At 49.7% G+C, this 25,336-nt stretch overlaps 2 protein-coding genes across 2 annotated transcripts in view; both read left to right on the top strand.

The window, feature by feature from the left end:
* Positions 1-10,949, top strand: part of LOC307123383 (stonustoxin subunit beta-like) — a gene marked incomplete at its 3' end in the record, with an annotated part of 14,544 nt that extends 3,595 nt beyond the window's left edge. Inside the window, exon 2 of the mRNA XM_079811906.1 lies at positions 10,369-10,949. Within this exon, the coding sequence (XP_079668032.1) occupies positions 10,369-10,949 (581 nt within the window). The remainder of the gene's footprint in view (positions 1-10,368) is intronic.
* LOC307123851 (NLR family CARD domain-containing protein 3-like) overlaps positions 1-25,336 on the top strand; it is a gene marked incomplete at its 3' end in the record, with an annotated part of 200,352 nt that overhangs the window by 146,322 nt on the left and 28,694 nt on the right. The window lies entirely within an intron of this gene.

Raw genomic sequence — 25,336 nt, 5'->3', positions numbered from 1 at the left:
TTCCGCCTTCACCTCTCTCGATGGAGCCGCGGCTCATGGGTACACTGGGGTCCCCCCAGTCGAACGTTCTGTTGCGATGCAACTGTGTCCACAGAGCGCTTCGTCCTGGCGTGGTGACCCAAAGCACCCCTCCAAGGCCTGTAGGTTTTCGTCATCTCTGGTGGCGAAGTCCTATAGAGCTGCGGGGCAGGCCGCCGCTTCTTTGCATACCATGGCAACTCTTCAGGCTTACCAAGCCAAGTTGCTGTGCGTTATGCACGAGAGAGGGGCTGATCCAGGACTCAGCAATGAGTTGCGTGCCGCCACCGACCTCGCTCTCCGGGCGACGAAGGTGACCGCACGCTCCGTGGGTCAGGTGATGTCCACAAATGTGGTCCAGGAGAGACACTTATGGCTCACCCTGTCTGATATGCGCGACGCTGAGCGAACACGTTTCCTCAACGCCCCCATATCACAGGATGGGCTATTCGGCGGAGCGGTCGAGAGCTTCGCCCAACAGTTCTCGGCCGCTCAGAAGCAGACTGAGGCTATAAAATACATCCTGCCCCGGCGGTCAGCTGCTGCCTCCACCCCACCGCCCGCGCAGGTGCCTCAGCCTGCTCGCCGCCGAGGACGCCCTCCCGCGGCTTCCTCCGCCTCCGCAGGAAGGCGTCCCAGTCCGCTCCAGCCCCGCAGCCCGCGAAGAAACGCCAGGCTAAGCGGCGCTCCTGATGCGGACGGCTCAGGGATGGGCAGTTCTTTCCAGGAGACGGCGGCAGGGCCGCTCCTTCCCCCGGTGGAGGGCCGGGGGAGAATCTTTTGTTCAGCTGCTGGCCCCCGGGTCAGCAGCACCCTAATGTGGTTAAAGAAAGAACTGACAACCCCATCCCTGAGCCCCCAGAGATCGGTGACGGCAGTGCGCGCCACCCTCGGGTCTCGCCACTCTCGTCCCTCTCTGTCGCCAGCCCCCTGGCAGAGCAGACCCCAGTGGAACGCGAGTCCTTCCCTGGTCTCCTCTGTCAGGGCGCAGCCGTTAACCGTGCTCCGACCCGGGGACGCCCAACAGCCTCCCCTGTCCGCGCCGGTAACGCTGCCTCGCTGCCCCACCCAGGGTACGTCTGTCGTCCGTATGACCCCGTTGGTGCAGTCTCTGGAAGCCTGGCTTCAGCTTCCGGGGCTGTCCCGCTGGGTTGCCCGGACCATCAGGCTCGGCTACGCGATTCAGTTCGCGCAGGCTCCTCCCCGTTACAGGGGAGTCCGCTATACCATGACCGGGGCCCATGCCCCCGTCATGCGTGCGGAGATTGCCACTCTACTGGCGAAGGGTGCGATCGAGCCTGTCCCTCCAGCCGAAATGAGGTCGGGGTTCTACAGCCCCTACTTCATTGTACCCAAGAAAACCGGTGGGTTACGGCCAATCCTGGACCTTCGCATCTTGAACTGATCCCTTCACCGGCTTCCGTTCAAGATGTTGACTGCGAAACGCCTTTTCGAATGCGTTCGTCCGGACGATTGGTTTGCAGCGATCGACCTGAAGGACGCCTACTTCCATGTCTCCATCCTTCCTCGACACAGACCGTTCCTACGGTTTGCTTTCGAGGGGCGGGCATACCAGTACGCAGTTCTCCCATTCGGGTTATCTCTGTCCCCTCGCGTCTTCACGAAGATCGCCGAGGCAGCCCTTGCGCCCCTTTGGCAGCACGGGGTCCGCATCCTGAACTACCTCGACGACTGGCTCATACTAGGCCACTCTCGAGAGCAGGTTTGCGGACACAGAGATCTGGTTCTCCACCACTTAACCCGTCTGGGCCTTCGGGTCAACTGGGAGAAGAGCAAACTTTGCCCAGTGCAGAGGATCTCTTTTCTCGGTATGGAGATCGACTCGGTCGCATGTACGCGCAGCTTTCGAGCGAGCGCGCGCAGTCTCTGCTGACTTGCCTCCGACAAATCGAGAGCAAGAATGCGGTTCCACTGAAACTATTTCAGAGGCTCCTGGGGCATATGGCATCTGCAGCCGCGGTAACGCCGCTCGGATTGCTTCATATGAGACCGCTTCAGCACTGGCTTCGCGATCGAGTCCCGAGATGGGCATGGCAGTCTGGCACGCTCCGGGTCCAAGTGACTCGGGCCTGCCTACAGACGCTCACCCCGTGGTCGAACCTCAGCTTTCTACGGGCAGGTGTGCCCTTAGAAAGAGTTTCCAGGCATGTTGTCGTATCGACGGATGCCTCTGCCACGGGCTGGGGTGCCATGTGCAATGGACAAGCAGCCGCGGGCTCCTGGACAGGACCCCAGCGCCTCCTGCATGTCAATTGCCTCGAGTTGCTGGCAGTACGGTTCGCCCTGCACCGCTTCCGAGCGCTGCTGAAGGGTCAACATGTGCTTGTCCGGACAGACAACACGGCCGTAGTAGCGTACATCAACCACCAGGGCGGTCTACGGTCCCGCCGCATGTCTCAACTCGCCCGCCATCTCATTTTATGGAGTCAGAAGCGCCTGAGGTCCCTTCGTGCTGTCCATATTCCGGGAGTTCTGAACCACGCAGCCGACGAGCTCTCGCGGTTTCAGCCTCTCCCGGGAGAATGGAGACTCCATCCCCAGACGGTTCAGCTGATTTGGGAACAGTTCGGCGACGCACAGGTAGATCTGTTTGCCTCCCACGACTCTTCCCACTGCAGCCTGTATTATTCCCTGACCGAGGGCACGCTCGGCACGGATGCACTGGCGCACAGCTGGCCGCGGGTCCTTCGCAAATATGCGTTCCCCCCAGTGAGCCTACTCGCACAGCTCCTGTGCAAGATCAGGGAGGACAAGGAGCAGGTCCTTTTGGTCGCCCCGTACTGGCACGGCCGGACTTGGTTCCCCGAACTCATACTCCTTGCGACAGCCCCTCCCTGGCCTATTCCTCTGAGACCGGACCTCCTTACTCAGAGACGGGGCACCCATTGGCACCCGCGTCCCGACCTCTGGAACCTCCACGTGTGGCTCCTAGACGGGACGCGGCAGGTTTGAGTGGCCTACCACCTACTGTGGTCGCCACCATCACTTCCGCTAGGGCAGAGTCCACTCGGCATGCCTATGCGTTGAAGTGGAACCTCTTCGTCACCTGGTGCTCTTCCCGCCAAGAAGACCCCTGGAAATGCCCGATCAGGTCCGTGCTTGAGTTTCTCCAAGAGGGGCTGGAGCGAAGGCTATCTCCCTCCACCCTCAAAGTTTATGTGGCTGCAATATCTGCCCACCATGATCTCTTGGAGAACAAAAAGGTAAGTCAGCACGACCTGGTCATCAGGTTCCTTAGGGGAGCCAGGAGACTGAATCCTCCTCGCTCTCCTCTCGTACCCTCTTGGGACCTCGCAGTAGTGTTAACTGCTCTGCAGAGACCTCCCTTTGAGCCTTTGCGGTCGGTTGATATTAAGTTTCTGTCCATGAAGACAGCTCTGCTGACCGCATTGGCCGGGCCGGCTAACTCTCACGTGATCCTGAGACCCCGGCCTGGATATGTGCCCAAGGTTCCCACCACTCCGTTCAAGGACCAGGTGGTGAACCTGCAAGCGCTGCCTTTGGAGGAGGCAGACCCAGCCTTGGCATTGCTCTGTCCAGTACGCGCTCTCCGCGCCTACGTAGACATGACGCAGTGTTTCAGGACCTCAGACCAGCTCTTTGTCTGTTATGGTGGAGAGCGGAAGGGAAGTGCTCTCTCGAAGCAAAGGCTGTCTCACTGGATTGTGGACACCATTGCTTTTGCTTACCAGCAGCAAGGCCGACCATGTCCCCTTGGTGTGAAGGCGCACTCCACCCGGAGTGTGGCCTCCTCTTGGGCTCTAGCGCATGGCGCCTCGCTAGCAGACATCTGCAGAGCTGCAGGCTGGGCGACACCCAACACATTCGCCAGATTCTATAATCTCCGAGTGGAGCCAGTGTCCGACTATGTACTCACCCCCCCGAGGGGCCGGTGATGGACCAGGTTCAGGTGTCTTCGCTTGCTCGCCACTCCACTCCACGGACTGGACACGTGCGATATTTCCTCAGGTGAGTTCCCCGAGAGCCCTGAGCTCCTCCAGCACTGTCGACGCCGACATCAGTTCAGTCTGCCCTTTCGAGCCCAGACCCTCATGTCCGGCCAGGTGCCCCATGTGCATGGTTCCCTCTGGCGACCCCCACATGTGTATTTCACCGTAAGTCTCCGCAGTGAGCGGGTTTCTTCCCTTGGCGTGTCCCCGCCACCCCTAGGGTTAAAAATCCACCTTCGGCTGGTACCCTAGAGATCTTCCATATGCAACCCTCTCCGGGTCATATGTGTCTCTTAAGTCCTCCCCACGGGTAGGCATCTTTGGCATTCCCTCACTGGGATATGCTTCCCAGTGTACCTTGGTAATCCTGTGTTAAGTGGGAGTCCTTCGTCCGTACTAGTCTTACGACAGGGTACTCACACTTACGCAGGGCACTGGAAGACAGCTGAGTGGCGGGATTATATTGGGACCCCCATTCGTTAGTCACTAACGTTACGTCGTAGTGACTGAACGAAAGGGAACGTCTCGGTTACGGATGTAACCCTCGTTCCCTGAGGAGGGAACGGAGACGTAACGTCCCCTTGCCACATCGAGCTGTGTTGCCTGGAACGCAGGAGTTCAGTCTTGGCTCCTCAAGCAGGTAACATAATGCGATATTGCCTCGTACTTCCTTATATACTCACGCAGTGAGGCGGAGCTACGTATGCAAATTCCGCATGCCCCATGGCATTGGCACGCCATTGGGCGTTTTCTCAAAACTCGAAGTTGATAGGCTTCTAAGCGAAACCCCCATTCGTTAGTCACTAACGTTACGTCTCCGTTCCCTCCTCAGGGAACGAGGGTTACATCCGTAACCGAGACGTTCTCTCTTCTTAGTGCCAGTTAAAAGTCTGGCAGCTGAATTCTGAACAAGCTGCAAACGGGAGAGGGAAGCCTGACTCACACCCAGATACAACACATTACAATAATCCAAACGCGATGACACAAAGGCATGAACAACCTTTTCCATATCATTAAAAGTAAGGATAGATTTCAATTGAGATATTAATCTAAGATAAAAGAAGCTATTCTTAATGACAGCGTTGATTTGCAAATTTCAGCTCAGAGTCAAAAATGACACCAAGGTTTCTTATGCTAGACTGTTTTTTCCCAGGAAACAACCCCAGGCAATCATCATCCACACACCCCTTATTTCCAAATAAAATAATCTCAGTCTTATCCTCATTTAATTGGAGAAAGTTTTTTCGCAAGCCAGGACTTAACTTCTGCCAAACATGCATGAAGAGACTGAAAGGCACATTCATGCCCATGTTTCAGTGGTAGATAAATTTGAGAATCATCCGCATAAAGATGATATTGAATCCCAAATTTCTCAAAGATAGAACCTAGAGGGAGCATATAAAGGGAAAATAAAATTGGTCCCAGTATTGAGCCCTGTGGAACCCCACACACAAGGGGGGCAACGGAAGAAAAATAATCCCCTACGCAAACTGAAAAAGTCCTATCTTTAAAATAGGAAGAGAACCATTTCAGGGCTAAGCCCTGAATACCAATCTGATCCCTAAGACGATCAATGAGAATGCTATGATCAACTGTATCAAATGCAGCTGCAAGATCTAATATCAGCAAGACAATCTCGAAGGATATCATTAGACACTCTCAAAAGAGCAGATTCTGTACTATGACCAACTCTAAAACCTGATTGGAATCTATCGTAAATATTATTCCTAATTAAAAAAAAAGTCATTAAGCTGTACGTTCACAATTTTTTCTAGTATCTTAGAAATAAATGGCAATTTTGAGATCGGACGAAAATTACTCATGTCATATGGGTATAAGGCGCGTTTTTTTAAAAGGGGCTGAATAACCGCGTGCTTAAAACTAGCTGGAACAACACCAGATGACAAACTAATATTCATAATAGACAAAATACTTGGGCCAATTGAATCAAGTACCTGCTTAAACAGAGAAGAAGGGAGCACATCACCAGGAGACCTAGTGGGCTTCATATGAGCAGTTATGTCCTTAAGCTGCTGCAAAGAAACGGGCATGAAACTGGTCAATTGGTTCTAAGGGGCAACAGAAACAATAAAATCATTACCAACAGATGAAATTTGAGATCTAATTCCATCAACCTTACCAATACATTTTTTTAAAAACTCTTCACACATGTCAGCAGAAGGACTGAGTGCAGGAGTAGCAGTAGGATGAAGAACAGCATTTACGGTATAAAAAAGTACTCTAGAATTATTACAGTTTCTGGAGATGATGACTGAGAAATAATTTGATCTAGCCAATTTAACAGCTCTTTGATACTCGTTCAAGCGGGTCTTCAAGATGTCATAAGAGACTTGTAATTTATCTTTAACCCATTTGCGTTCAGCCTTCCTACACTCCTGCCTAAGAGCACGGGTAGAACTGTTCAACCAGGGCTGCGATTTGTCTTTTCTCCCCCTGACTTTGACAGGAGCCACAGCATCTAAAATCTCTAGGCAAGAAGAGTTAAACTGATCGACCAACTCTTCTAAACCCATACAAGGGGAGTATGACTCGGTCAATGAAAATAGAGGAGAAACATTAAAAACAGCTGAAAAACTACTAGCTGTGCATGGATTGAGTATGTGAGCCGAAGCTGAGGCTGAAACAGTATTACCCAATGCAAAACAAGGAAAGTTAGTATTTAAAATAACAGTCTTATGGTCAGAGAAAACAGTATCAACAATCTTCACGCTATCAATAGAGAATCCCAAAGATAATACAAGGTCAAGTGTATGACCACGTTCATGAGTTGGACCCGAAACGCATTGCAAAAAATCAAACGCCTCTAATAAATTAAAGAATTCTTTAACCAGGGGCTTTGAAGGGCAGCACACATGTATATTAAAATCCTCCAAAATTAAAATATTGTCAAAAGAAGAGACAATACCAGATAAAAATTCAGAAAACTCCTGTATAAAATCCCCATGAGAGTTTGGGGGTCTATAAATCAAAACACATAGCACAGATTTAAAAGAATTCAGCGTAATTAACTGAGATTCAAAAGTGCTAAAAGACGCACAAGGTGAAAGTCTACACTTAAACTTGTCCTTAAAAACAACTGCAAGACCCCCGCCACGGCCAACAGACCTAAGGGTACTAAAAAAACTGCAGCCAGGAGGAGAAAGTTCCGAAAGAGAGGTCATTTCACCAGGATTTAGCCAAGTCTCAGTAACAAAAAAAAAATCTATTTCATGAGACAGAAAAAGATCGTTCAAGATAAAGGTCTTATTTGCCAGAGATCTCGCGTTTATCAACACCATTCTCACTGGAGTGAGAGTAGTATTTGAAGCGGAGGATCGCAGAGAGGAATCATAAAAAGTTACCGGACTCCCGTCACGTAAATAGCGAAGATTCCGATGATTAATTCCTCGATCTGCAGACTGTCGCCTCACGTACGCCCTCCGCGAAGACTGAGACATCAGCGCCGAAGACGGAAAGACAGGCACAATGTATGAACGTCTCAAGTTCACAACCACGGCCTCTGCCATCGAAGAAGCTGGTCCGATGACTGGAAACTTCCCGGTCCTCTTCGATCTCACAAGGACTCCAGCGCGCTTCCCACGCTTTCTTCGCCGTTTCCTCCACAAGCACAGACATCCCGGCAGGTAACACATTTTCCTCAATGCGACTGGCACAAAATGCTGGTGCAGATGCCAATCATCTCTGGGATCGCTAAATAAACAATCGGGCAAACAAGCAGGGCTGAGCATGGCCAGTACCCGGATGGGAGACCTCTGGGAAAACCAGGTGTCTGCTGGTAGATGTGTTAGTGAGGCCAGCAGGGGGCGCTCGCCCTGTGGTCTGTGTGGGTCCTAACGCCCCAGTAGGGGACACTATATCCTAAATCCTAGGATGTCCTTCAGAAAAAGAGTAGGGGTGTAACCCCAACATCCTGGCCAAATTGGACAATTGGACATAAACCTGTCCATTATGGCCTCCTAATCATCCCCATATACCAATTGGCTTCATCACTCCATCCCCTCTCCACCATAAGCTGGTGTGTGTGTGTGTGTGTGTGTGTGTGTGTGTGTGTGTGTGTGTGTGATGGGCGTTCTGGCGCAATATGACTGCTGTCGCATCATCATCAGGTGGTGCTGTACATTAGTGTTGGTTGAGGAGATTTCCCCCTTCTATATGTAAAGCGATTTGAGTACCCAAAAAAACGCTATATAAATGTTAAAAAACAAATTATTATTATTATGTACATTGACCACACTTACCAGAAGTGATGTCACGGTGAACGGGTGTCGGACATAGATCGTTTTTGAGGTAAAAATATTATATAAATACTGTTGGGTTTCTTGCACAAACCGATCGTTTCCTGTCTGAGGACATCAATGTGTTGTCATGAGCTGCAGAGTTTAATATGGATTTGTCTGTGCAGTTTTTTTACTCTCACAGATGATGCTAGTAGTCATGTACCATTCACATGCATTATACGACTGACAGACTGCAACGGTTGAGTTAAAAATCTTAATTTGTGTTCTACTGAAGAAACAAAGACACCCACATGTAAGCAGATAAACATCACATTTTCATTTTTGGGTGAACTATCCCTTTAAGCAGAAGCTGATTTTCAAAATTGTGAGTGTCAAGTGTCTTTTGGGGCTGAAAAGCCTCTCACTCTAATTTCCAGGGCTGCGTTTCCCAAAACCATCGTAAGCTTAAGCTGATCGTAGAACAATTGCCACCAATGGCCTCTATGATCAACTTAGGCTTACGATGGTTTTGGGAAACGCAGCCCAGGTCAAGGTGCAGTGCATTGTGGTAATTGATGCAACATATGATGTCACTTCCAAAGGACCAATGAACATGTCTGACCACTTTCATGGAATGTGAAAATAAATCTCATTGGCAGAATAAATACATTTAAATTAAACATTTAAATTAAACTGGGCATCAGCGCAATTCAATTGGTTTGGTAATAGCAAGGGAAAATAGAATGAAGTGATCTCCAAAAAATAAATAAAGTACTTTTTTTTTTTTTTAAATGTAATCAAGTAAAAGTAAAAGTTTTTTTTTTTTTATTGTACTCAAGTAAAGTAAAAATCCCCAAAAATAATATTTAAGTACAGTAATCAAGTAAAATTACTCAAGTACTTTACACCTCTGCTCACACACACACAGTCTCACTCACACACACACACACACACACACACACACACACACACACACACACACACACACACACACACACACACACACACACACACACACACACACACACACACACACACACACACACACACACACACACACACACACACACACATGTTTGTTTTTGTGAAATGTGAGGACATTCCATAGGCGTAATGGTTTTTATACCGTACAAACCGTATTTTCTATCCCCTTACACTGACCCTAAACCTAAACCTAGCCCTCACAGGAGACTGTGCAGTTCACTTTCTGTGAAAAAAAACTTGTTCTGTGTGATTTATAAGCATTTTGAAAAGTGAGGACATGGGGAACGTCCTCATATTTCACCCTCTTTTTGTAATACCTATGTCATACCCATGTCATTATACACATTTGTGTCCTGATATTTCACGAAAACATGCCCACACACACACACACACACACACACACACACACACACACACACACACACACACACACACACACACACACACACACACACAAGCAAAAGCTGAATATATATTTGATCAGATATTTGGTGTTGACTTGGTGTGTGTGTGTGTGTGTGTGTGTGTGTGTGTGTGTGTGTGTGTGTGTGTGTGTGTGTGTGTGTGTGTGTGTGTGTGTGTGTGTGTGTGTGTGTGTGTCAGATTTGGTGTTGACTTGGTGTGTGTGTCAGATTTGGTGTTGACTTGGTGTGTGTGTCAGATTTGGTGTTGACTTGGTGTGTGTGTCAGATTTGGTATTGACTTGGTGTGTGTGTCAGATTTGATGTTGCCTTGGTGTGTGTGTGTCAGATTTGGTGTTGACTTGGTGTGTGTGTGTCAGATTTGGTGTTGACTTGGTGTGTGTGTCAGATTTGGTGTTGACTTGGTGTGTGTGTCAAATTTGGTGTTGACTTGGTGTGTGTGTGTGTGTGTGTGTGTGTCAGATTTGGTGTTGACCTGGTGTGTGTGTCAGATTTGGTGTTGACTTGGTGTGTGTGTCAGATTTGGTGTTGACTTGGTGTGTGTGTCAGATTTGTTGTTGACTTGGTGTGTGTGTCAGATTTGTTGTTCTCATAGTGTTGAAGTTTTTAATAGAGAATAACAATAACTATTTTTAAAGTGTGCTCATTGTGGCTCATTTTGCCAGCACGGGTCACATTCAGTGATTTGATGTTGATTTGTCATTTAGTGAAATGTTTCTCTCTTCTTGTGTTCAGACGCCTGTGATCTCACACTGGATCCAAACACAGCACACACTCTTCTCGTTCTGTCTGAGGAGAACAGGAAGATCACGTGTGTGAGAGAGGATCAGCCGTATCCTGATCATCCAGACAGATTTGAGTATGATACTCAGGTTCTGTGTGGAGAGAGTCTGACTGGACGCTGTTACTGGGAGGCTGAATGGAGTGGAGATTACGCTCGTATATCAGTGACATATAAAGGAATCAGGAGGAAAGGAGAGAAAGACTGTGTGTTTGGACTCAATGACAAATCCTGGAGTCTGCTCTGCTATATTAACAGATTCTCTGTCTGGCACAATAATAAAGAGACTGATATTCCTGCTGTCCCTTCATCCTCTAAGAGAGCAGGAGTGTGTGTGGACGTGTCGGCCGGCACTCTGTCCTTCTACAGCGTCTCTGACACACACACACTCACACACTTACACACACTCAACACCACATTCACTGAACCCCTCTACGCTGGATTTAAGCTTTATGATTATAACTCTTCAGTGTCTCTGTGTGACATTAAACAGCGTCCTGTGAGAAACACCAGAGATACACACACAACCAGGTGAGTGAAATATAATATAATATAATATAATATAATATAATATAATATAATATAATATAATATAATATAATATAATATAATATAATATAATATAATATAATATAAGATAACATAACATAATATAATATAATCGTGTTAGCATCATGTTAACAACAGGCTAAGCATGTTAACATAATGCTAGCAACAGGCTAATCGTGTTAACATCATTTTAGCAACAGGCTAAGCGTGTTAACATCATGTTAACAACAGGCTAAGCGTGTTAACATCTTGCTAGCAACAGGCTAATCGTGTTAACATCATTTTAGCAACAGACTAAGCGTGTTAACATCATGTTAACAACAGGCTAAGCGTGTTAACATCATGTTAACAACAGGCTAATCGTGTTAACATCATTTTACCAACAGGCTTATCGTGTTAACATCATGTTAACAACAGGCTAAGCGTGTTAACATCATGCTAGCAACAGGCTAATCGTGTTAACATCATTTTAGCAACAGACTAAGTGTGTTAACATCATGCTAGCAACAGGCTAATCGTGTTAGCATCATGCTAGTAAACATACTAATTGTGTTAATATCATACTATAAACATGCTAATCATGTTAAAATAATGCTAGCAAACAGGCCAATCGTGTTACCATAATGTCAGCAAACTTGCTAATTGTGTTATCATCATGCTAGTAAACATGCTAATTGTGTTAGCATCATACTATAAACATGCAAACAGGCTAATCGTGTTAGCATAATGCCAGCAACATGCTATTTGTGTTAGCATCATGGTAGAAACATGTTAATCGTGTTAACATCATGTTAACAGGCTAATCGTGTTAGCATCATGCTAGTAAACATGCTAGTCATTTTCTGTTTGATCCGTGGCCTAGCCCGTAGTTGGAGAAATTGCTTCGAGAGCAGCCAAAGACGTAAAGGATGCAGCAGCAAACAGAAATGGGGAAAAGGGTTAACATTAACATCCCTCTTCTGAAACACGTGCCGTTATAGCTTACATAAGCTACCATTGTTTCTGTTGAGCTTGTATTAGACTCCAGGTCCAAATAAAAGAAAAGGGCGTTTTTACACTGAGCACTCCAGCATTCTGAGTATGAGACCGTCTCGGTTACGTATGGTAACCCTCGTTCCCTGAAGGAGGGAACGGAGACGTACGTCGGTAATACAGACGAATTGGGATCACTTCAGAGAGCCCCTATCAGCTTCGAGAACTTAAGAACAGGCCAATGAACAATTGGCGTGCGAGATTTGCATCTCGCGCTCCGCCCCGCGCCGCGGGTATAAACAGGAAGCGAGAGCCACGCACTGACGTTTTTCACTGAGGAGCCGACCAGTGACTCGGCCTGCAGTGATGGAAGGAACTGTGGCGACGGGACGTACGTCTCCGTTCCCTCCTTCAGGGAACGAGGGTTACCATACGTAACCGAGACGTTCCCTTTCAGTCGGTCACTACGACGTACGTCGGTAATACCAACAGAAAGCGCCACAGTTACTACCACTACCAGCGCCCAGCGAGAGCCCCTCAGACCCCGTTCTGAAGCGGGCGGGGAGATTCACGCCAGGAGAGTCATACTGCTGTTCCGCAAGACCCATTCAGCAGACTGTATTGGATAACGCTGGGAAAGCGTGCCCGAAGGACGCTGCGGGAGCCACATCATGCCCGGAGGGAGTTACCATGTGGAGAGAACACGTATGGGCTGGCCGTGGGCAGCACAACATACGATGTCCCAGGGGAGGCCCCGGCCTAATGCAGGCGGGGGACGACACCGAACTGAGACGGCAGAGAACTCTGCCAAGGGAAAGACACGAGCTCGCCGTAGGGAGCTGTACCGTGGAAAATACACGTATGGGACCGCCGTAGGGGTCACGACATACGGAACCCAGCCTGACACAAGTTCCACCAATGCATATGAGTGCCAGACCTGGCGTCGGACACTCCGCAACATCCGACTGCCGAGGGGTGCGGAGGACTCAACAGGGTTCGCCAATCCTGGGGAACTCGACTGGAGAAAATAAGCGCACGTATCCGTTCCAGGGGAAGGGAATGGCGCAGCAAGCCGACACTAGAACGGGCACTTCAGTGAAGCTGACTATGGGAAGCGAGCACACGAGAAGCCACCGGCTCTACACGCAGGCTATAAAACCTAGCGAACGTGTTGGGTGTCGCCCAGCCCGCAGCTCTACAAATGTCAGTCAGCGAGGCGCCATGAGCCAGCGCCCAGGAAGAAGCTACACCCCTGGTGGAGTGAGCTCTAACCCCGAGCGGGCAGGGCACGTCTTGGGATTCATACGCCAAGACGATGGCATCCACTATCCAGTGGGCCATCCTCTGCTTGGAGACAGCCTTTCCCTTCTGCTGTCCTCCGTAACAGACGAAGAGCTGCTCTGAGGTCCTGAAGCTTTGCGTTCTGTCCACGTAAGTCCGGAGAGCACGGACGGGTCAGAGAAAAGCTAGGGCTGGGTCTGCCTCCTCCGAAGGCAGCGCTTGCAGGCTCACCACTTGGTCCCGGAAGGGAGTAGTGGGAACCTTGGGCACATATCCAGGCCGGGGTCTCAGGGTCACCTGAGAATCACCCGGCCCGAACTCCAGGCACGATTCGTCGACCGAAAAAGCCTGCAGGTCCCCTACCCTCTTAACTGAGGCCAATGCAATCAGGAGGATTGTCTTTAGAGACAAGATCTTAAGCTCTACTGACTGTAAAGGCTTGAAGGGCGCCCTCTGCAGTGCGGTCAGCACCAGAGTCAAGTCCCAAGAGGGTATAGAGGAAGGGCGAGGAGGATTTAGTCTCCTCGTTCCCCTCAGGAACCTGACGATCAGATCATGCTTGCCTAAGGACTCACCATTAACGAGGTCATGGCTTGCGGCGATAGCGGCAACATATACCTTGAGGGTGGAGGGAGACAGCCTTCTCTCCAACCCGTCTTGAAGAAAAGATAGCACAGATCCGATCGAACATTTCCGGGGGTCTTCTCGGCGAGAAGAGCACCAGTCGACGAACAGGTTCCACTTCAACGCATATAGCCGTCTCGTAGAGGGGGCTCTGGCGGAAGCGATGGTGTCGACTACCGCTTGCGGTAGGTCACCTAGAACCTCCGCGTCCCGTCCAGGGACCAGACATGGAGTTTCCAGAGGTCTGGACGCGGGTGCCATAGGGTGCCCCGTCTCTGAGACAGAAGGTCCTGCCTCAGAGGAATGGGCCAAGGAGGTGCTGTCGCGAGGAGCACTAGTTCCGGGAACCACGTCCTGTTGGGCCAGTACGGAGCTACCAAGAGGAGATGCTCCTCGTCCTCCCTGACCTTGCACAGTGTCTGTGCAAGAAGGCTCACTGGGGGAAATGCATATTTGCGCAGAGCCCGGGGCCAGCTGTGTGCCAGTGCATCCGTGCCGAGGGTCCCCTCGGACAGGGAATAAAACAACTGGCAGTGGGTCGTGTCGTGGGTGGCAAACAGATCGATCTGTGCGGCCCCAAAGCGACTCCAAATCAGCTGGACCACCTGGGGGTGGAGTCGCCACTCTCCGGGAAGCACTGGCAACCGTGACAGCTCGTCGGCCGCACGGTTGAGCAGGCCCGGAATGTTAATAGCACGAAGGGACCTCAGATGCTTCTGACTCCACAGGAGGAGATGGCGGGCGAGTTGGGACAAACGGCGGGAGCGTAGACCACCTTGTTTGTTGATGTACGCAACGGCCGTCGTGCTGTCCGTCCGGACCAGAACGTGCTTGTCTTTGAGTGACCCTTTGAGGCGGCTGAGAGCAAGACGAACTGCCAGGAACTCTAGGCAATTGATATGCCATTGCAGTTGGGGCCCCGTCCACAGACCCGATACTGCAAGCACGTTGTACGTGGCACCCCAACCCGTGGGTGAGGCATCCGTGGAGACAACATGATGCCTGGACACTTGTTCTAGAGGCACTCCTGCCCGTAGAAATGAAGGGTCCGACCACGGGGTGAGGGTTTGGCAGCATCTCGGCGTCACTTGGACACGGAGGGACCCGCTGTGCCACGCCCATCTCGGGACTCGGTCGTGTAGCCAGTGCTGAAGCGGTCTCATATGGAGCAGCCCTAGCGGCATTACTGCGGCTGCTGCTGCCATATGCCCCAGGAGCCTCTGAAAATGTTTCAGTGGAACCGCTGTACTGCGTTTGAGCGTACTCAAGCAGCTCAGCACCGACTGGACGCGCTCCTCTGTGAGGCGCGCAGTCATGGCGACCGAGTCGATCTCCATCCCGAGAAAAGAGATCCTCTGTACGGGACAGAGTTTGCTCTTCTCCCAGTTGACCCGAAGACCCAACTGACTGAGGTGCCGGAGCACCATGTCCCTGTGTTCGCACAACTGCTCCCGCGACTGGGCAAGAATCAGCCAGTCGTCGAGATAGTTGAGGATGCGAACACCACGCTCTCTCATGGGAGCAATGGCCGCCTCCGCGACTTTCGTGAAGACACGGGACGACAGGGACAGCCCGAAGGGCAGGACTTTGTACTGGTACGCCCGTCCGTCGAAAGCAAAGCGTAGAAACGGTCTGTGTCGAGGGAGAATCGAGACATGAAAGTACGCGTCCTTCAGGTCGATCGCTGCAAACCAATCCTGGGGACGGATGCATCTGAAGATGCGTTTCTGGGTTAACATTCGGAACGGCATCCTGTGGAGGGAGCGGTTCAGGTAACGCAGGTCCAGGATCGGTCGTAACGCGCCACCTTTCTTGGGTACAATGAAGTACGGGCTGTAGAACCCGGACTTCATATCGGCTGGAGGGACCGGCTCTATCGCGTCCTTCGCCAATAGGACAGCGATCTCCGCCTGAAGCACCGGGGCGCCCTCCTTCGGTATAGATGTGAAGTGGACACCCCTGAACTTCGGGGGACGCCGGGCGAACTGAATCGCATAGCCGAGTCTGATGGTGCGGATGATCCAGCGAGACGGGCTGGGGAGCGCTAGCCAGGCCCCCAGAGACCGAGCAAGCAGGATCATCGGCACCACGGACGTACCCGGAGCGGGGCAGCGCAGCGGAACGCAGGGGCCCCAGGACGACATGGGAGTGGTCCGTGCAGGGGTCTGGGTCTGACACACGACCTACATCCGCTGAGGGGACGGGCGAGCGTGGGGAGGCACTTTGTGTGCGTCCGCACAACCGACGCCCCCTGTTGGCGAGGAGAGAGGTGTCTGAGGGGTACGAGGCATGGTAGCGTCGCATACCGCCAGACGCGCTCTCTTGGCACCCAGAGATGTTAGAAACCGCTCTTTTATTGAAAATTTGGGTGCCACTGGCACTGGGGCCAGTGGCGGATCAGAAAAATAAATGGGGTTCCCCCGGCCCTCCACCGGGGGACGGAGTGGTGCTGCAGCCATCTCCTGAAGAGCAGTTTCCTCCATCTCTGGGCGGCCCGTCTCAGGGTCTCTTCCGACGGCGCTTGCCACCTGGCTTGGCAGCGGCCTGAGCGGGCTGGACGTTCTTCCCGCGACCGGCTCCACGCCCACGGCCGGTGGAAGGCTGCTGCTGGGCTGGGGCGGGAGCGGGGGCGGCCGCAGGAGGACGTCCTCGGCGACGGCAGGCTGAGGTGCTGCAGCCGGCGGCTGGGTGGAGGCAGCAGCGGGCCGCCGGTGCAGGATATGTTTGATGGCCTCCGTCTGCTTCTGGGCGGCCGAGAATTGCTGGGCGAAATTCTCGACCGCGTCGCCGAACAACCCGGCCGACGATATGGGGGAGTCCAGGAACCGGTTCTTATCAGTCTCCCTCATGTCGGCCAGGTTGAGCCAGAGATGCCGTTCCTGGACCACTAAGGTGGACATCGCCTGACCTACGGAACGGGCGGTAACTTTCGTCGCCCAGAGGGCGAGGTCCGTCGCCGCCCTGAGCTCCCGGAGGAGCTCTGGGTCAGACCTACCCTCGTGCATGTCCATGAGTGCCTGGGCCTGGTGCACCTGGAGCAACGCCATGGCATGCAAGGCAGACGCGGCCTGTCCGCAGGACCTGTAGGCCTTCGCAGTCAGACTGGACGAAAGCCTACAAGCTTTGGACGGGAGACGAGGATCACCACGCCACTCGGAGGCGGTCGCCGGACGCAGCTGCATCGCGACGGCGCGTTCGACTGGCGGGATCCTCACGTAACCCTTGGCCTGTCCACCGTCAAGGGTAGTGAGGAGGGAGGAGCCTCCAGGTCTGTTTCTGGCACTGAAGGGTGTCGTCCACGACCTGGAAAGCTCCTCATGCACCTCCGGGAAGAATGGCACTGGGGCGGGACGCTGAGAACCAGCGCGACCCCCCCCCCCAGAAACCTATCATCCAACCTAGAAGGTTCGGGACGTGGTGGAGGGTTCCACACAAGCCCGACCTTTTCGGCGGCCCGGGAAAGCATAGCCGTCAACTCGGGGTCCGACTCAACCGTTGCCACTCTCCCAGAGGGAGGCAGTACAGCTGAGTCCTCATCCTCCGAGGACTGGAACTCCCCCTCCGATGCTGCGATCGACATCTGCTCATCCGCGGGCGCTCCGAAAGAGATGACTGGGCGCCCGTGGGCGGGACCAGCGATCTCTTCCGGTGGCGCCACCGGCAGCGGTGCTTGTGAGGGTTCAGGGACCTGCGTAGGGACACTAGGCGGGTTTGTCCTGAACGTTATCCTCAGATCACCCCGGTCATCCGTCGAAGTAGGTCTATCCTGGTTAGGGATAGCTCTAGATCGAGGTATGGGGAGGGGGACTCCGCCTTCCCGGAGGTAGGTGAGTCTTGATCTAAGCACCGCAATAGTCATGTTCCCGCAGTGAGAACACGAGCTATTCACAAACGCTGCCTCAGCGTGCTGTAAGCCCAGGCACGCGATGCAGTGAGTGTGGCGGTCAGCGGGCGAGAGGGAACGACCGCATCCAGAAACGCACGGGTGGAATGACATCTTGAAAAAGACGCAGTCACACCCGTGTTGCTCTTTTTGTGAGGAAACGCTCTTTTAAGAGAGTGCTGAAGCACCCAGGGAAACCGCGGCAACACACAGGGGATAGTGCAGCCTGTGTTTGCACTCAGAAAAGGAACGCCCACCGATACCAACAGGTTTTGCTGTGACAACAGCAGTTGTTCCTCGCAGCTTTTGAGTTCGCGGTCCCGCTGGAAAGTGCCGTCACACCAACACACGATCCTCTTCTCTCTGTCCTTGTAGTTTCTCTTTCGCTGAACACACAGGAAAGCAGTCTGCAACTTCAAACGCCGGTTCGGCTCCGAAGTGAATGACGTCAGTGCGTGGCTCTCGCTTCCTGTTTATACCCGCGGCGCGGGGCGGAGCGCGAGATGCAAATCTCGCACGCCAATTGTTCATTGGCCTGTTCTTAAGTTCTCGAAGCTGATAGGGGCTCTCTGAAGTGATCCCATTTCTTCTGTATTACCGACGTACGTCGTAGTGACCGACTGAAAGGGAAACATAGTTCCCAGTTTCCCCACAGCGCTGGTCAACTTGACAAATGCAGACGATCTTAGAAAAAAAGAGAACCTGACGCTCAAGAAGGAAACTCGGCGGTTTCAGATCTGGAGAGTGACACACACACACACACACACACACACACACACACACACACACACACACACACACACACACACACACACACACAGTGGGAACCCTAACCCTAACCCACACTTAGATGAATAAATCCTGTAGTATTGTTCATTCATTGTTGGTTAACTAATGCTAACACAAATGAAACCTTATTGTAAAGTGTCAGCATTTCTTAATAAAGTAAGTTGGCCATAGGAGTGTAAAATGAATGTGAAAGTTAAGGAATCTTACACTGGTCAAACTAGGCTACTGTACTGTAGATGTTTGAGTTATGTTGAAGTGTTTGGGACATGGCTTTTTATCAGGCTCTAAACGTTTATTCAAATATGTATTTAGATTTATCGGCCAATATATCGTTATCAGCTTTCAAATATAAAGAATTATCGGCATCGGCCAAAATCTTCATATCGGTGCATCCCTAAAAATTACATTTCAAATGACATTCAAAATATTATTCTGGAGATGAAATGTTATATTAAATGATTCTTTTTAAGTTTTTGACCAACATGAACATGATCAACTTATTGGTATCGCCAGAATTACAATGTTCATTAATGTTCTTCTAGAAAAGTTTCAGTATATAAGTGCAGAAATCTGATTATTTGTGGTGTACTTCAATAATGAGGCAAGGCACGCATTTTTACTGCTTTATCAGTGAGGACTGGCCAACACGTGAAACATAACATGAGGGCATTACAGACTCAACTTTCTATATATGACATGCGCAGAAGATACACAAGCTAACTATGGCAAGTCTTCAGGGTCAACCTTAATGCACATTTTAATAGTATTAAATACACCACATTACCTCCCCTTTAAAATTAAAGGTAATCTCCACATGGTGCATAAACATATCACCAACCTGAACTACACCTCTTACACAGAATAGTAATTTCACTCCTGTTAATTAAATGAAACATGTTTAACCTTGCAATAAACTCAACCCTCTTTAGTAACTGAACAAGTCCAATATTACACTATATTTAATCTCTGTAACGTGACGGTCGCTTAGTTATGCGCTCTGAGCGCCTCAAAGTCACTGTCTCTGGATCAGACAACTTGGGCTGGTCCAACGTACAAGGTGGTATGGCAGGTGCTGCGGAGACTGGCTCAGCAAAGTCACTCTCCTGCTCAGCTGACTGAGTTGCTCCTTGAGGCTCTGGGTCTGAAACGCCCTGAGGGTATCGAGGTCGCAACTGGTCTCCGTGACGCCTGTACACTTGGTCAGTTAACTTTCCCTGCACCCGGTACGACACCGGACCTGTTTGTTGTGTAACTACTCCTGGAATCCATTTGGGTTTATCCCCTGCGGTATTGCGTAGATACACAGGATCATCACATCAAACTGTCTCTCGGCAGCCAAACTGTCATGTTCCTCCTTCTGCTGATAATGCCTCCTTCTCACCCTCATGGCGATGTTAGGCTTTAGAAAGTCCAGCCGCGAACGCACATCTCTTCAGGTGCAAATCTGCAGGTGACTCTCCAGTCACTCTATTGGGAGTTATGCGATATCACAGTAGGAAATGTGAGACTTTGTCCTCAACACTCAAATCCTCTCCATCCAGCTTCTTCATGCCTGCCTTGAATGTGGCAACATACCTCTCAGCGAGGCCATTGGTAGCTGGATGCCTCGGTGCCCCAGTTGTGTGAAGGATACCGTTCCTTTTCATGAACAGCTGAAACTCATCTGACATGAAGGTCGTGGCGTTGTCTGTGACAATTTGCTCCGGTAATCCATATGACACAAAAAGTCTCCGAAGCCTTGAAATGGTTGCGGAGGACGTTATTTTCGCCATCTTGAAAACCTCCAGCCACTTAGAGTATGTGTCTACAACAATCATAAACATGTGACCCATGAACGGACCTGCAAAGTCAATGTGGAGCCTCTTCCAAACCTCTCCCGGAAACTCCCAGGGGTGCAGAGGAACTAGGCGCGGCATACGCTGCTCCAACTGGCACCTGTCACACTCACTGGCACCTGTCACTGTCACACAGGTCTTTTCAACGTCCATGTCTATGTAAATTTCCATCCATTAGCCCAAAAACCGGATACTAATGACTTGGTCAAAAGAAATTCTGCGTGTAAGCCTTTTCAGCCTTTCGGTGAAGTTCTCTTAATTTATTGATATCTCATTTTAAATCTGACTCCATTAATAATTTTATCTGACTCCAATTCTAAGTGCCTCCATAAAGTGTGCTACATTTAGAGTTTATCAGCTGATTTTACGATTAGTTGCGATTTAATTTAGATTGTTGATTTTCTTTGTATCTTCCTAGTTTTCATATTCGTTCATCGAGAGACCCAATATCGCAGAGAGACATGACGTGTCCGGACTGCGTGCTCACGGGCACAAAACGGTTACTTCTGTAATTAATCAGAGGGTGCAGAGTGAATATTTTACCTTTAAGTGGTTGCACATGCTCACTCAACAAAAAGTGTAATTTTAGTAATATTCACGGACTACAACTTGCTAACCCAGTGATAGTCAGGAATCGGAATATCGCACACGCTGCGCCCCATGCTTCAGTCGTGGCGTCATCGGTGTGATCTATCATAACCCTAGATTTTGCGGTAATAAAGGAGTATACATCGATCCATACAAGAATAATGATTTCGGAATCATACAAGATAAATCAAGATTAACATTTATTTTGGCCAGACAGGAAAAGTAAATAAGTAAACAAGAATCCATGGTACACAACTGATCAGCGTAAAAACATAAAACACAATTGCAAAGTAATATGAAAATAATTTAAAAGAGTCATCATGTCTGGCACAATACATGCAGTTTGCACCGCACGGGGGGTTCTGACTACAGAATATTCCCCCTGAGAGTTAGATTATCCAGCCTTAAATACTTCAACTAGAACAAAAGGTTTGTAAATATTTGCAACACCCCCACCTGGTTTTGGGGGAGTGGATCAGATATCTTTGGAGAAATTCCTCAAAAGGAGGACTGAATTCTCATTAGTTTTCCAATCTTTCTAATACTACTAGTGACTGCAGTGAAACTGAGACCATTTTACCATTCGCACTGAGACCTTTAAAAAGACATCAAACATGAAAGGTATAAAACAATAGATTTACAAGATACATCATCACTGGTATATCTGCATTTGGTGACTTGAAACCAGGACAAGGAGAGGGCAAAATGGGGAGGGGGGAGGAATGTTTGTCAGGGTGTTGTCACAGTTTCTGTGAGATCTTTCTCTCAAGATTAGTGACTTTTATTGTTCAATTACTGAGGTGTGTATCTCAGCTTTTGTCGTAGCACCAAAACCGACTCTTACATCTACATGTGGCCACTAGACATATTGCCTTGCAATGGTCTTCATCTTTACAATGCCAGGGTGTCCGCTGTGGATCTGCTTAAGCACAACCCTGTTCAACAGATAGCTCCTCTTTTTTTTGTAGAACACTTTCAGTTCTTCTGATACTTCTTTTGGCCACCCTTCCATGATGTATCTGTGCAGCATAGATAGCTCTGCATCTGTGCGTGTTGCCTTGGAAATCTGTTTTGCACTCAGCGGTACATCTTCCAGGTGTTCACAGATTAGTGCATGTAGGTATGCTGTCACTGTCTCTGTTCCTGCGTCCGTAGTTTCCGGCAGTGGTACACGAGACAGACCATCTGCGTTGCCGTGATCTTCTGACTGGCGGTAGATTATGTGATAATCATAAGCAGACAGTATAATAGCCCACCTCTGTACACGCGCTGCTGCCATTGTTGGAAGTCCTTTATGTTCTCCAAACAGCGTGAGCAGGGGTTTATGATCGGTGATCAAGTTAAACTTCCGCCCCCACAGATACTGGTGGAATTTCTTTACTCCATACACCAGGCTCAATGCCTCTTTTTCAATTTGTGAATAATTCTTCTCCGCCGGTGAGAGCGTACGAGAAGCATAGGCTATTGGATGTTCTTGTCCATCAGGTGTTGTGTGCTGAATAACAGCTCCAATTCCGTATGCTGAAGCATCACATGCAAGAGAAAGCGGCAGGCTCGGATCATAGTGAACTAACACCGGGTCACTGGCTAACATTTCTTTGCACCTATCAAAAGCGCTCTGCTCCACTTTACTCCACCCCCATTTTGTTTGGTCCTTCAGCAGTCTGTAAAGTGGGGCCAAAACAGTACTTTGCTGAGGCAAAAAACGACCATAATAGTTCACTAACCCTAGGAAAGCTCTGAGCTCTTTGATGTTTGTGGGTGTTGGAGCATCATGCACGGCTCTGACCTTATCTATAGAAGGATAAACTCCTTTCCCATCCAACATGTGACCTAGGTACTCGATTTGTGTTTTCCCGAAGTCACACTTTGCTTTTTTTTTTTCTCTCTCGCCATTTTCTTGCAGCCGCTGTAGAACTCTGTCCAGGTTCATCAGATGCTCCGTTTCGTCCCTGCCCATCACCAGCAGGTCATCCAAATAGACCACAACGTTGAGGTCCTTCATCACGTTCTCCATGATCCTTTGGAAAATATTGACAGCAGAATTAATGCCAAAGCAAAGCTGATTGTACACAAACAGTCCTTTATGCGTGTTCACCGTTGTATACTTTTTTGACTCGTCATCCAGAAGGACTTGTTGGTAAGCGGCTGCCAGGTCAATTTTGGAAAATATCTTTCCCCCACATAATGCTGCCAGAACCTCTTCAATGCGTGGTAATGGGTATGTTTCAGTGTTTGTAGCCATGTTCACAGTTACCTTATAATCGCCACACAAGCGGAGTCCTCCGTCCCGTTTGGTTACAGGGATCACTGGAGCAGCCCATTCGCTGTGCTTCACAGGGCTGATGACACCATCTTTTTCCAGGTGCTCCAGTTCTTTTTCTACCCTTTCTTTCATTGCGAAGGGCAGGACACGGGCTTTGTGAAACCTTGGAACTGCGTCAGGCTTTACAGAAATTGCTGCTTTAATGTCCTTTAGTGTCCATAACTCGTCTTTGAAAACATCAGCATATTTATCCAACACATCTTGGATTGACTTGGATTTAGTTGTTGGGTGTGAAACGTTTTCTGTGACTTTTTTAATTACTTTCCAGTTCAGCTTGATTTGATCCAGCCATTCACGCCCACACAGCGAAGGACCGCCACCCGCCACTACTATGAGCGGTAGATCAGCAATCTGATTTTCATAAGTCACTTTTGCAATGAACTGTCCTTTCACTGGAATGGTTTCTCCTGAATAACCCTTCAGCATGACGCTGCTGCTCTCCAGTGGCACATGTGAGAATGACTGCTCATACACATTTTCTGAGATAATGCTGACTCCTGCTCCTGTGTCAATTTCCATCGGCACTTTTTTTCCATTTACATCGAAAATTGCCCTGTATGGCCGTCGGCCAGCATCACTTGCACTGAACACAGAAAACATCAGAATGTCATCTTCTATCTCGTCAGCCTGTACGTAGCCTGTCATTGCTTCTTCTTTTCGCTCACTGTTTCTCTTTCCCTTTTTCTCCAGCCTCTCACGTGTCCGCACCCCCGTCCTGCATGCTTTCTGAATATGCCCGACCTTGCCACATTTATGACACTTTGTTTTTGTAGTAACAATCACTGGCGCTATGATTCTTTCCTTTACATCTATAGCACCCTTCTTGTTTTGCAGGTGAGTGCCATCTCCCCTTTACCTTGTGAACAGCGGTGACATCATCACCTTTCCGCAACTGCTGCGCATCCCGGTGGGCTGTCTCCATGTTAACAGCCAGCTCCACAGCTCTCGCAAAAGTCAGCCTATCCTCTGAGAGCAATTTGCGCTGACATGCCTCAGAACTGACTCCGCTGACAAATCCATCACGTAGAGCTTCATCCAGCTTGTCCCCGAAATCACAATTCACAGCGAGCTGGCGCAGCTCAGCAGCATACTCCGTCACTGTCTGGCCGCTTTTCTGGACATATTTACGGTACCTGAAACGCTCAGCGATGACCAATGGTTTAGGTTCATAATAATCTTTTAGGATGGTCACAATCTGATTAAAAGTTTTGTCCTTTGGCTTGTCAGGCTGGACTAGGTTGCGTAGAAGGCCATATGTTGCTGCGCCGACCGAGCTCAATAATACTGGAACTTTCTTTCCATCATCGACACTTTGAGCTTCGAACAGCAACTCCATGCGCTCGATGTATGCAGAACACATTTCATGCTCAGGCTTGAACTCGTCCGGTCTTTGGGAAAAGTGCGCCATTTCACGAACTCAACCGATTATCCTCGTCGCCAATTATGTGGTGTACTTCAATAACGAGGCAAGGCACGCGTTTTTACTGCTTTATCAGTGACGACTGGCCAACACGTGAAACATAACATGTTTGGAGATGGAGTTCACTGCATTCATTGGCTGTGAAACGAGGCGTGGACAATGCCACCTCGCCTCAAAATATCCCGCTTCACCACAGTTAAAAACACTGATTTATAGAATACTTGAGACATTATTCAACATGTGCTTATTGATGGAGAATATAGAGTTCATGTCCACTAGTTAAACATAGAGCCTACATAAAAATAACTTGACAATGATGAGCGAAAAGCATCTCACTCGTTCATTCTGTCTTCTTCTGGTTCTCCACAGGTTCTCTGAGCCCAAACCTTCTGGGCTCAATATTCAGCCGCTGCTGAACTGTCAGTCTTGTGTCCATATCACTGATTCTGATCCGTGGGTTCAGATTGAGCCGTCAGCCTGTACAGATGAAGGGTCAAAGTTCAGGGTCAGCACTGACCCAGGTCGTTATGAGTGTGTCAGGACCAGAATGCGATGGGTCTGTGACTGTAACGTCACCCTTCAGTACCGTACCGTAGATGGACACTTCCTCAACACAGAGCTGAGGAGACTGCAGTGCCATCGAATCGCTCCAGTG

This window comes from Gobio gobio, assembly GCF_949357685.1.
Source record: "Gobio gobio genome assembly, chromosome: 3".
NCBI classification, from domain to species: Eukaryota; Metazoa; Chordata; class Actinopteri; order Cypriniformes; family Gobionidae; genus Gobio; species Gobio gobio.
The sequence above is the reverse complement of the archived record's forward strand: the minus strand, read 5'-3'. Positions and strand labels throughout refer to the sequence as shown.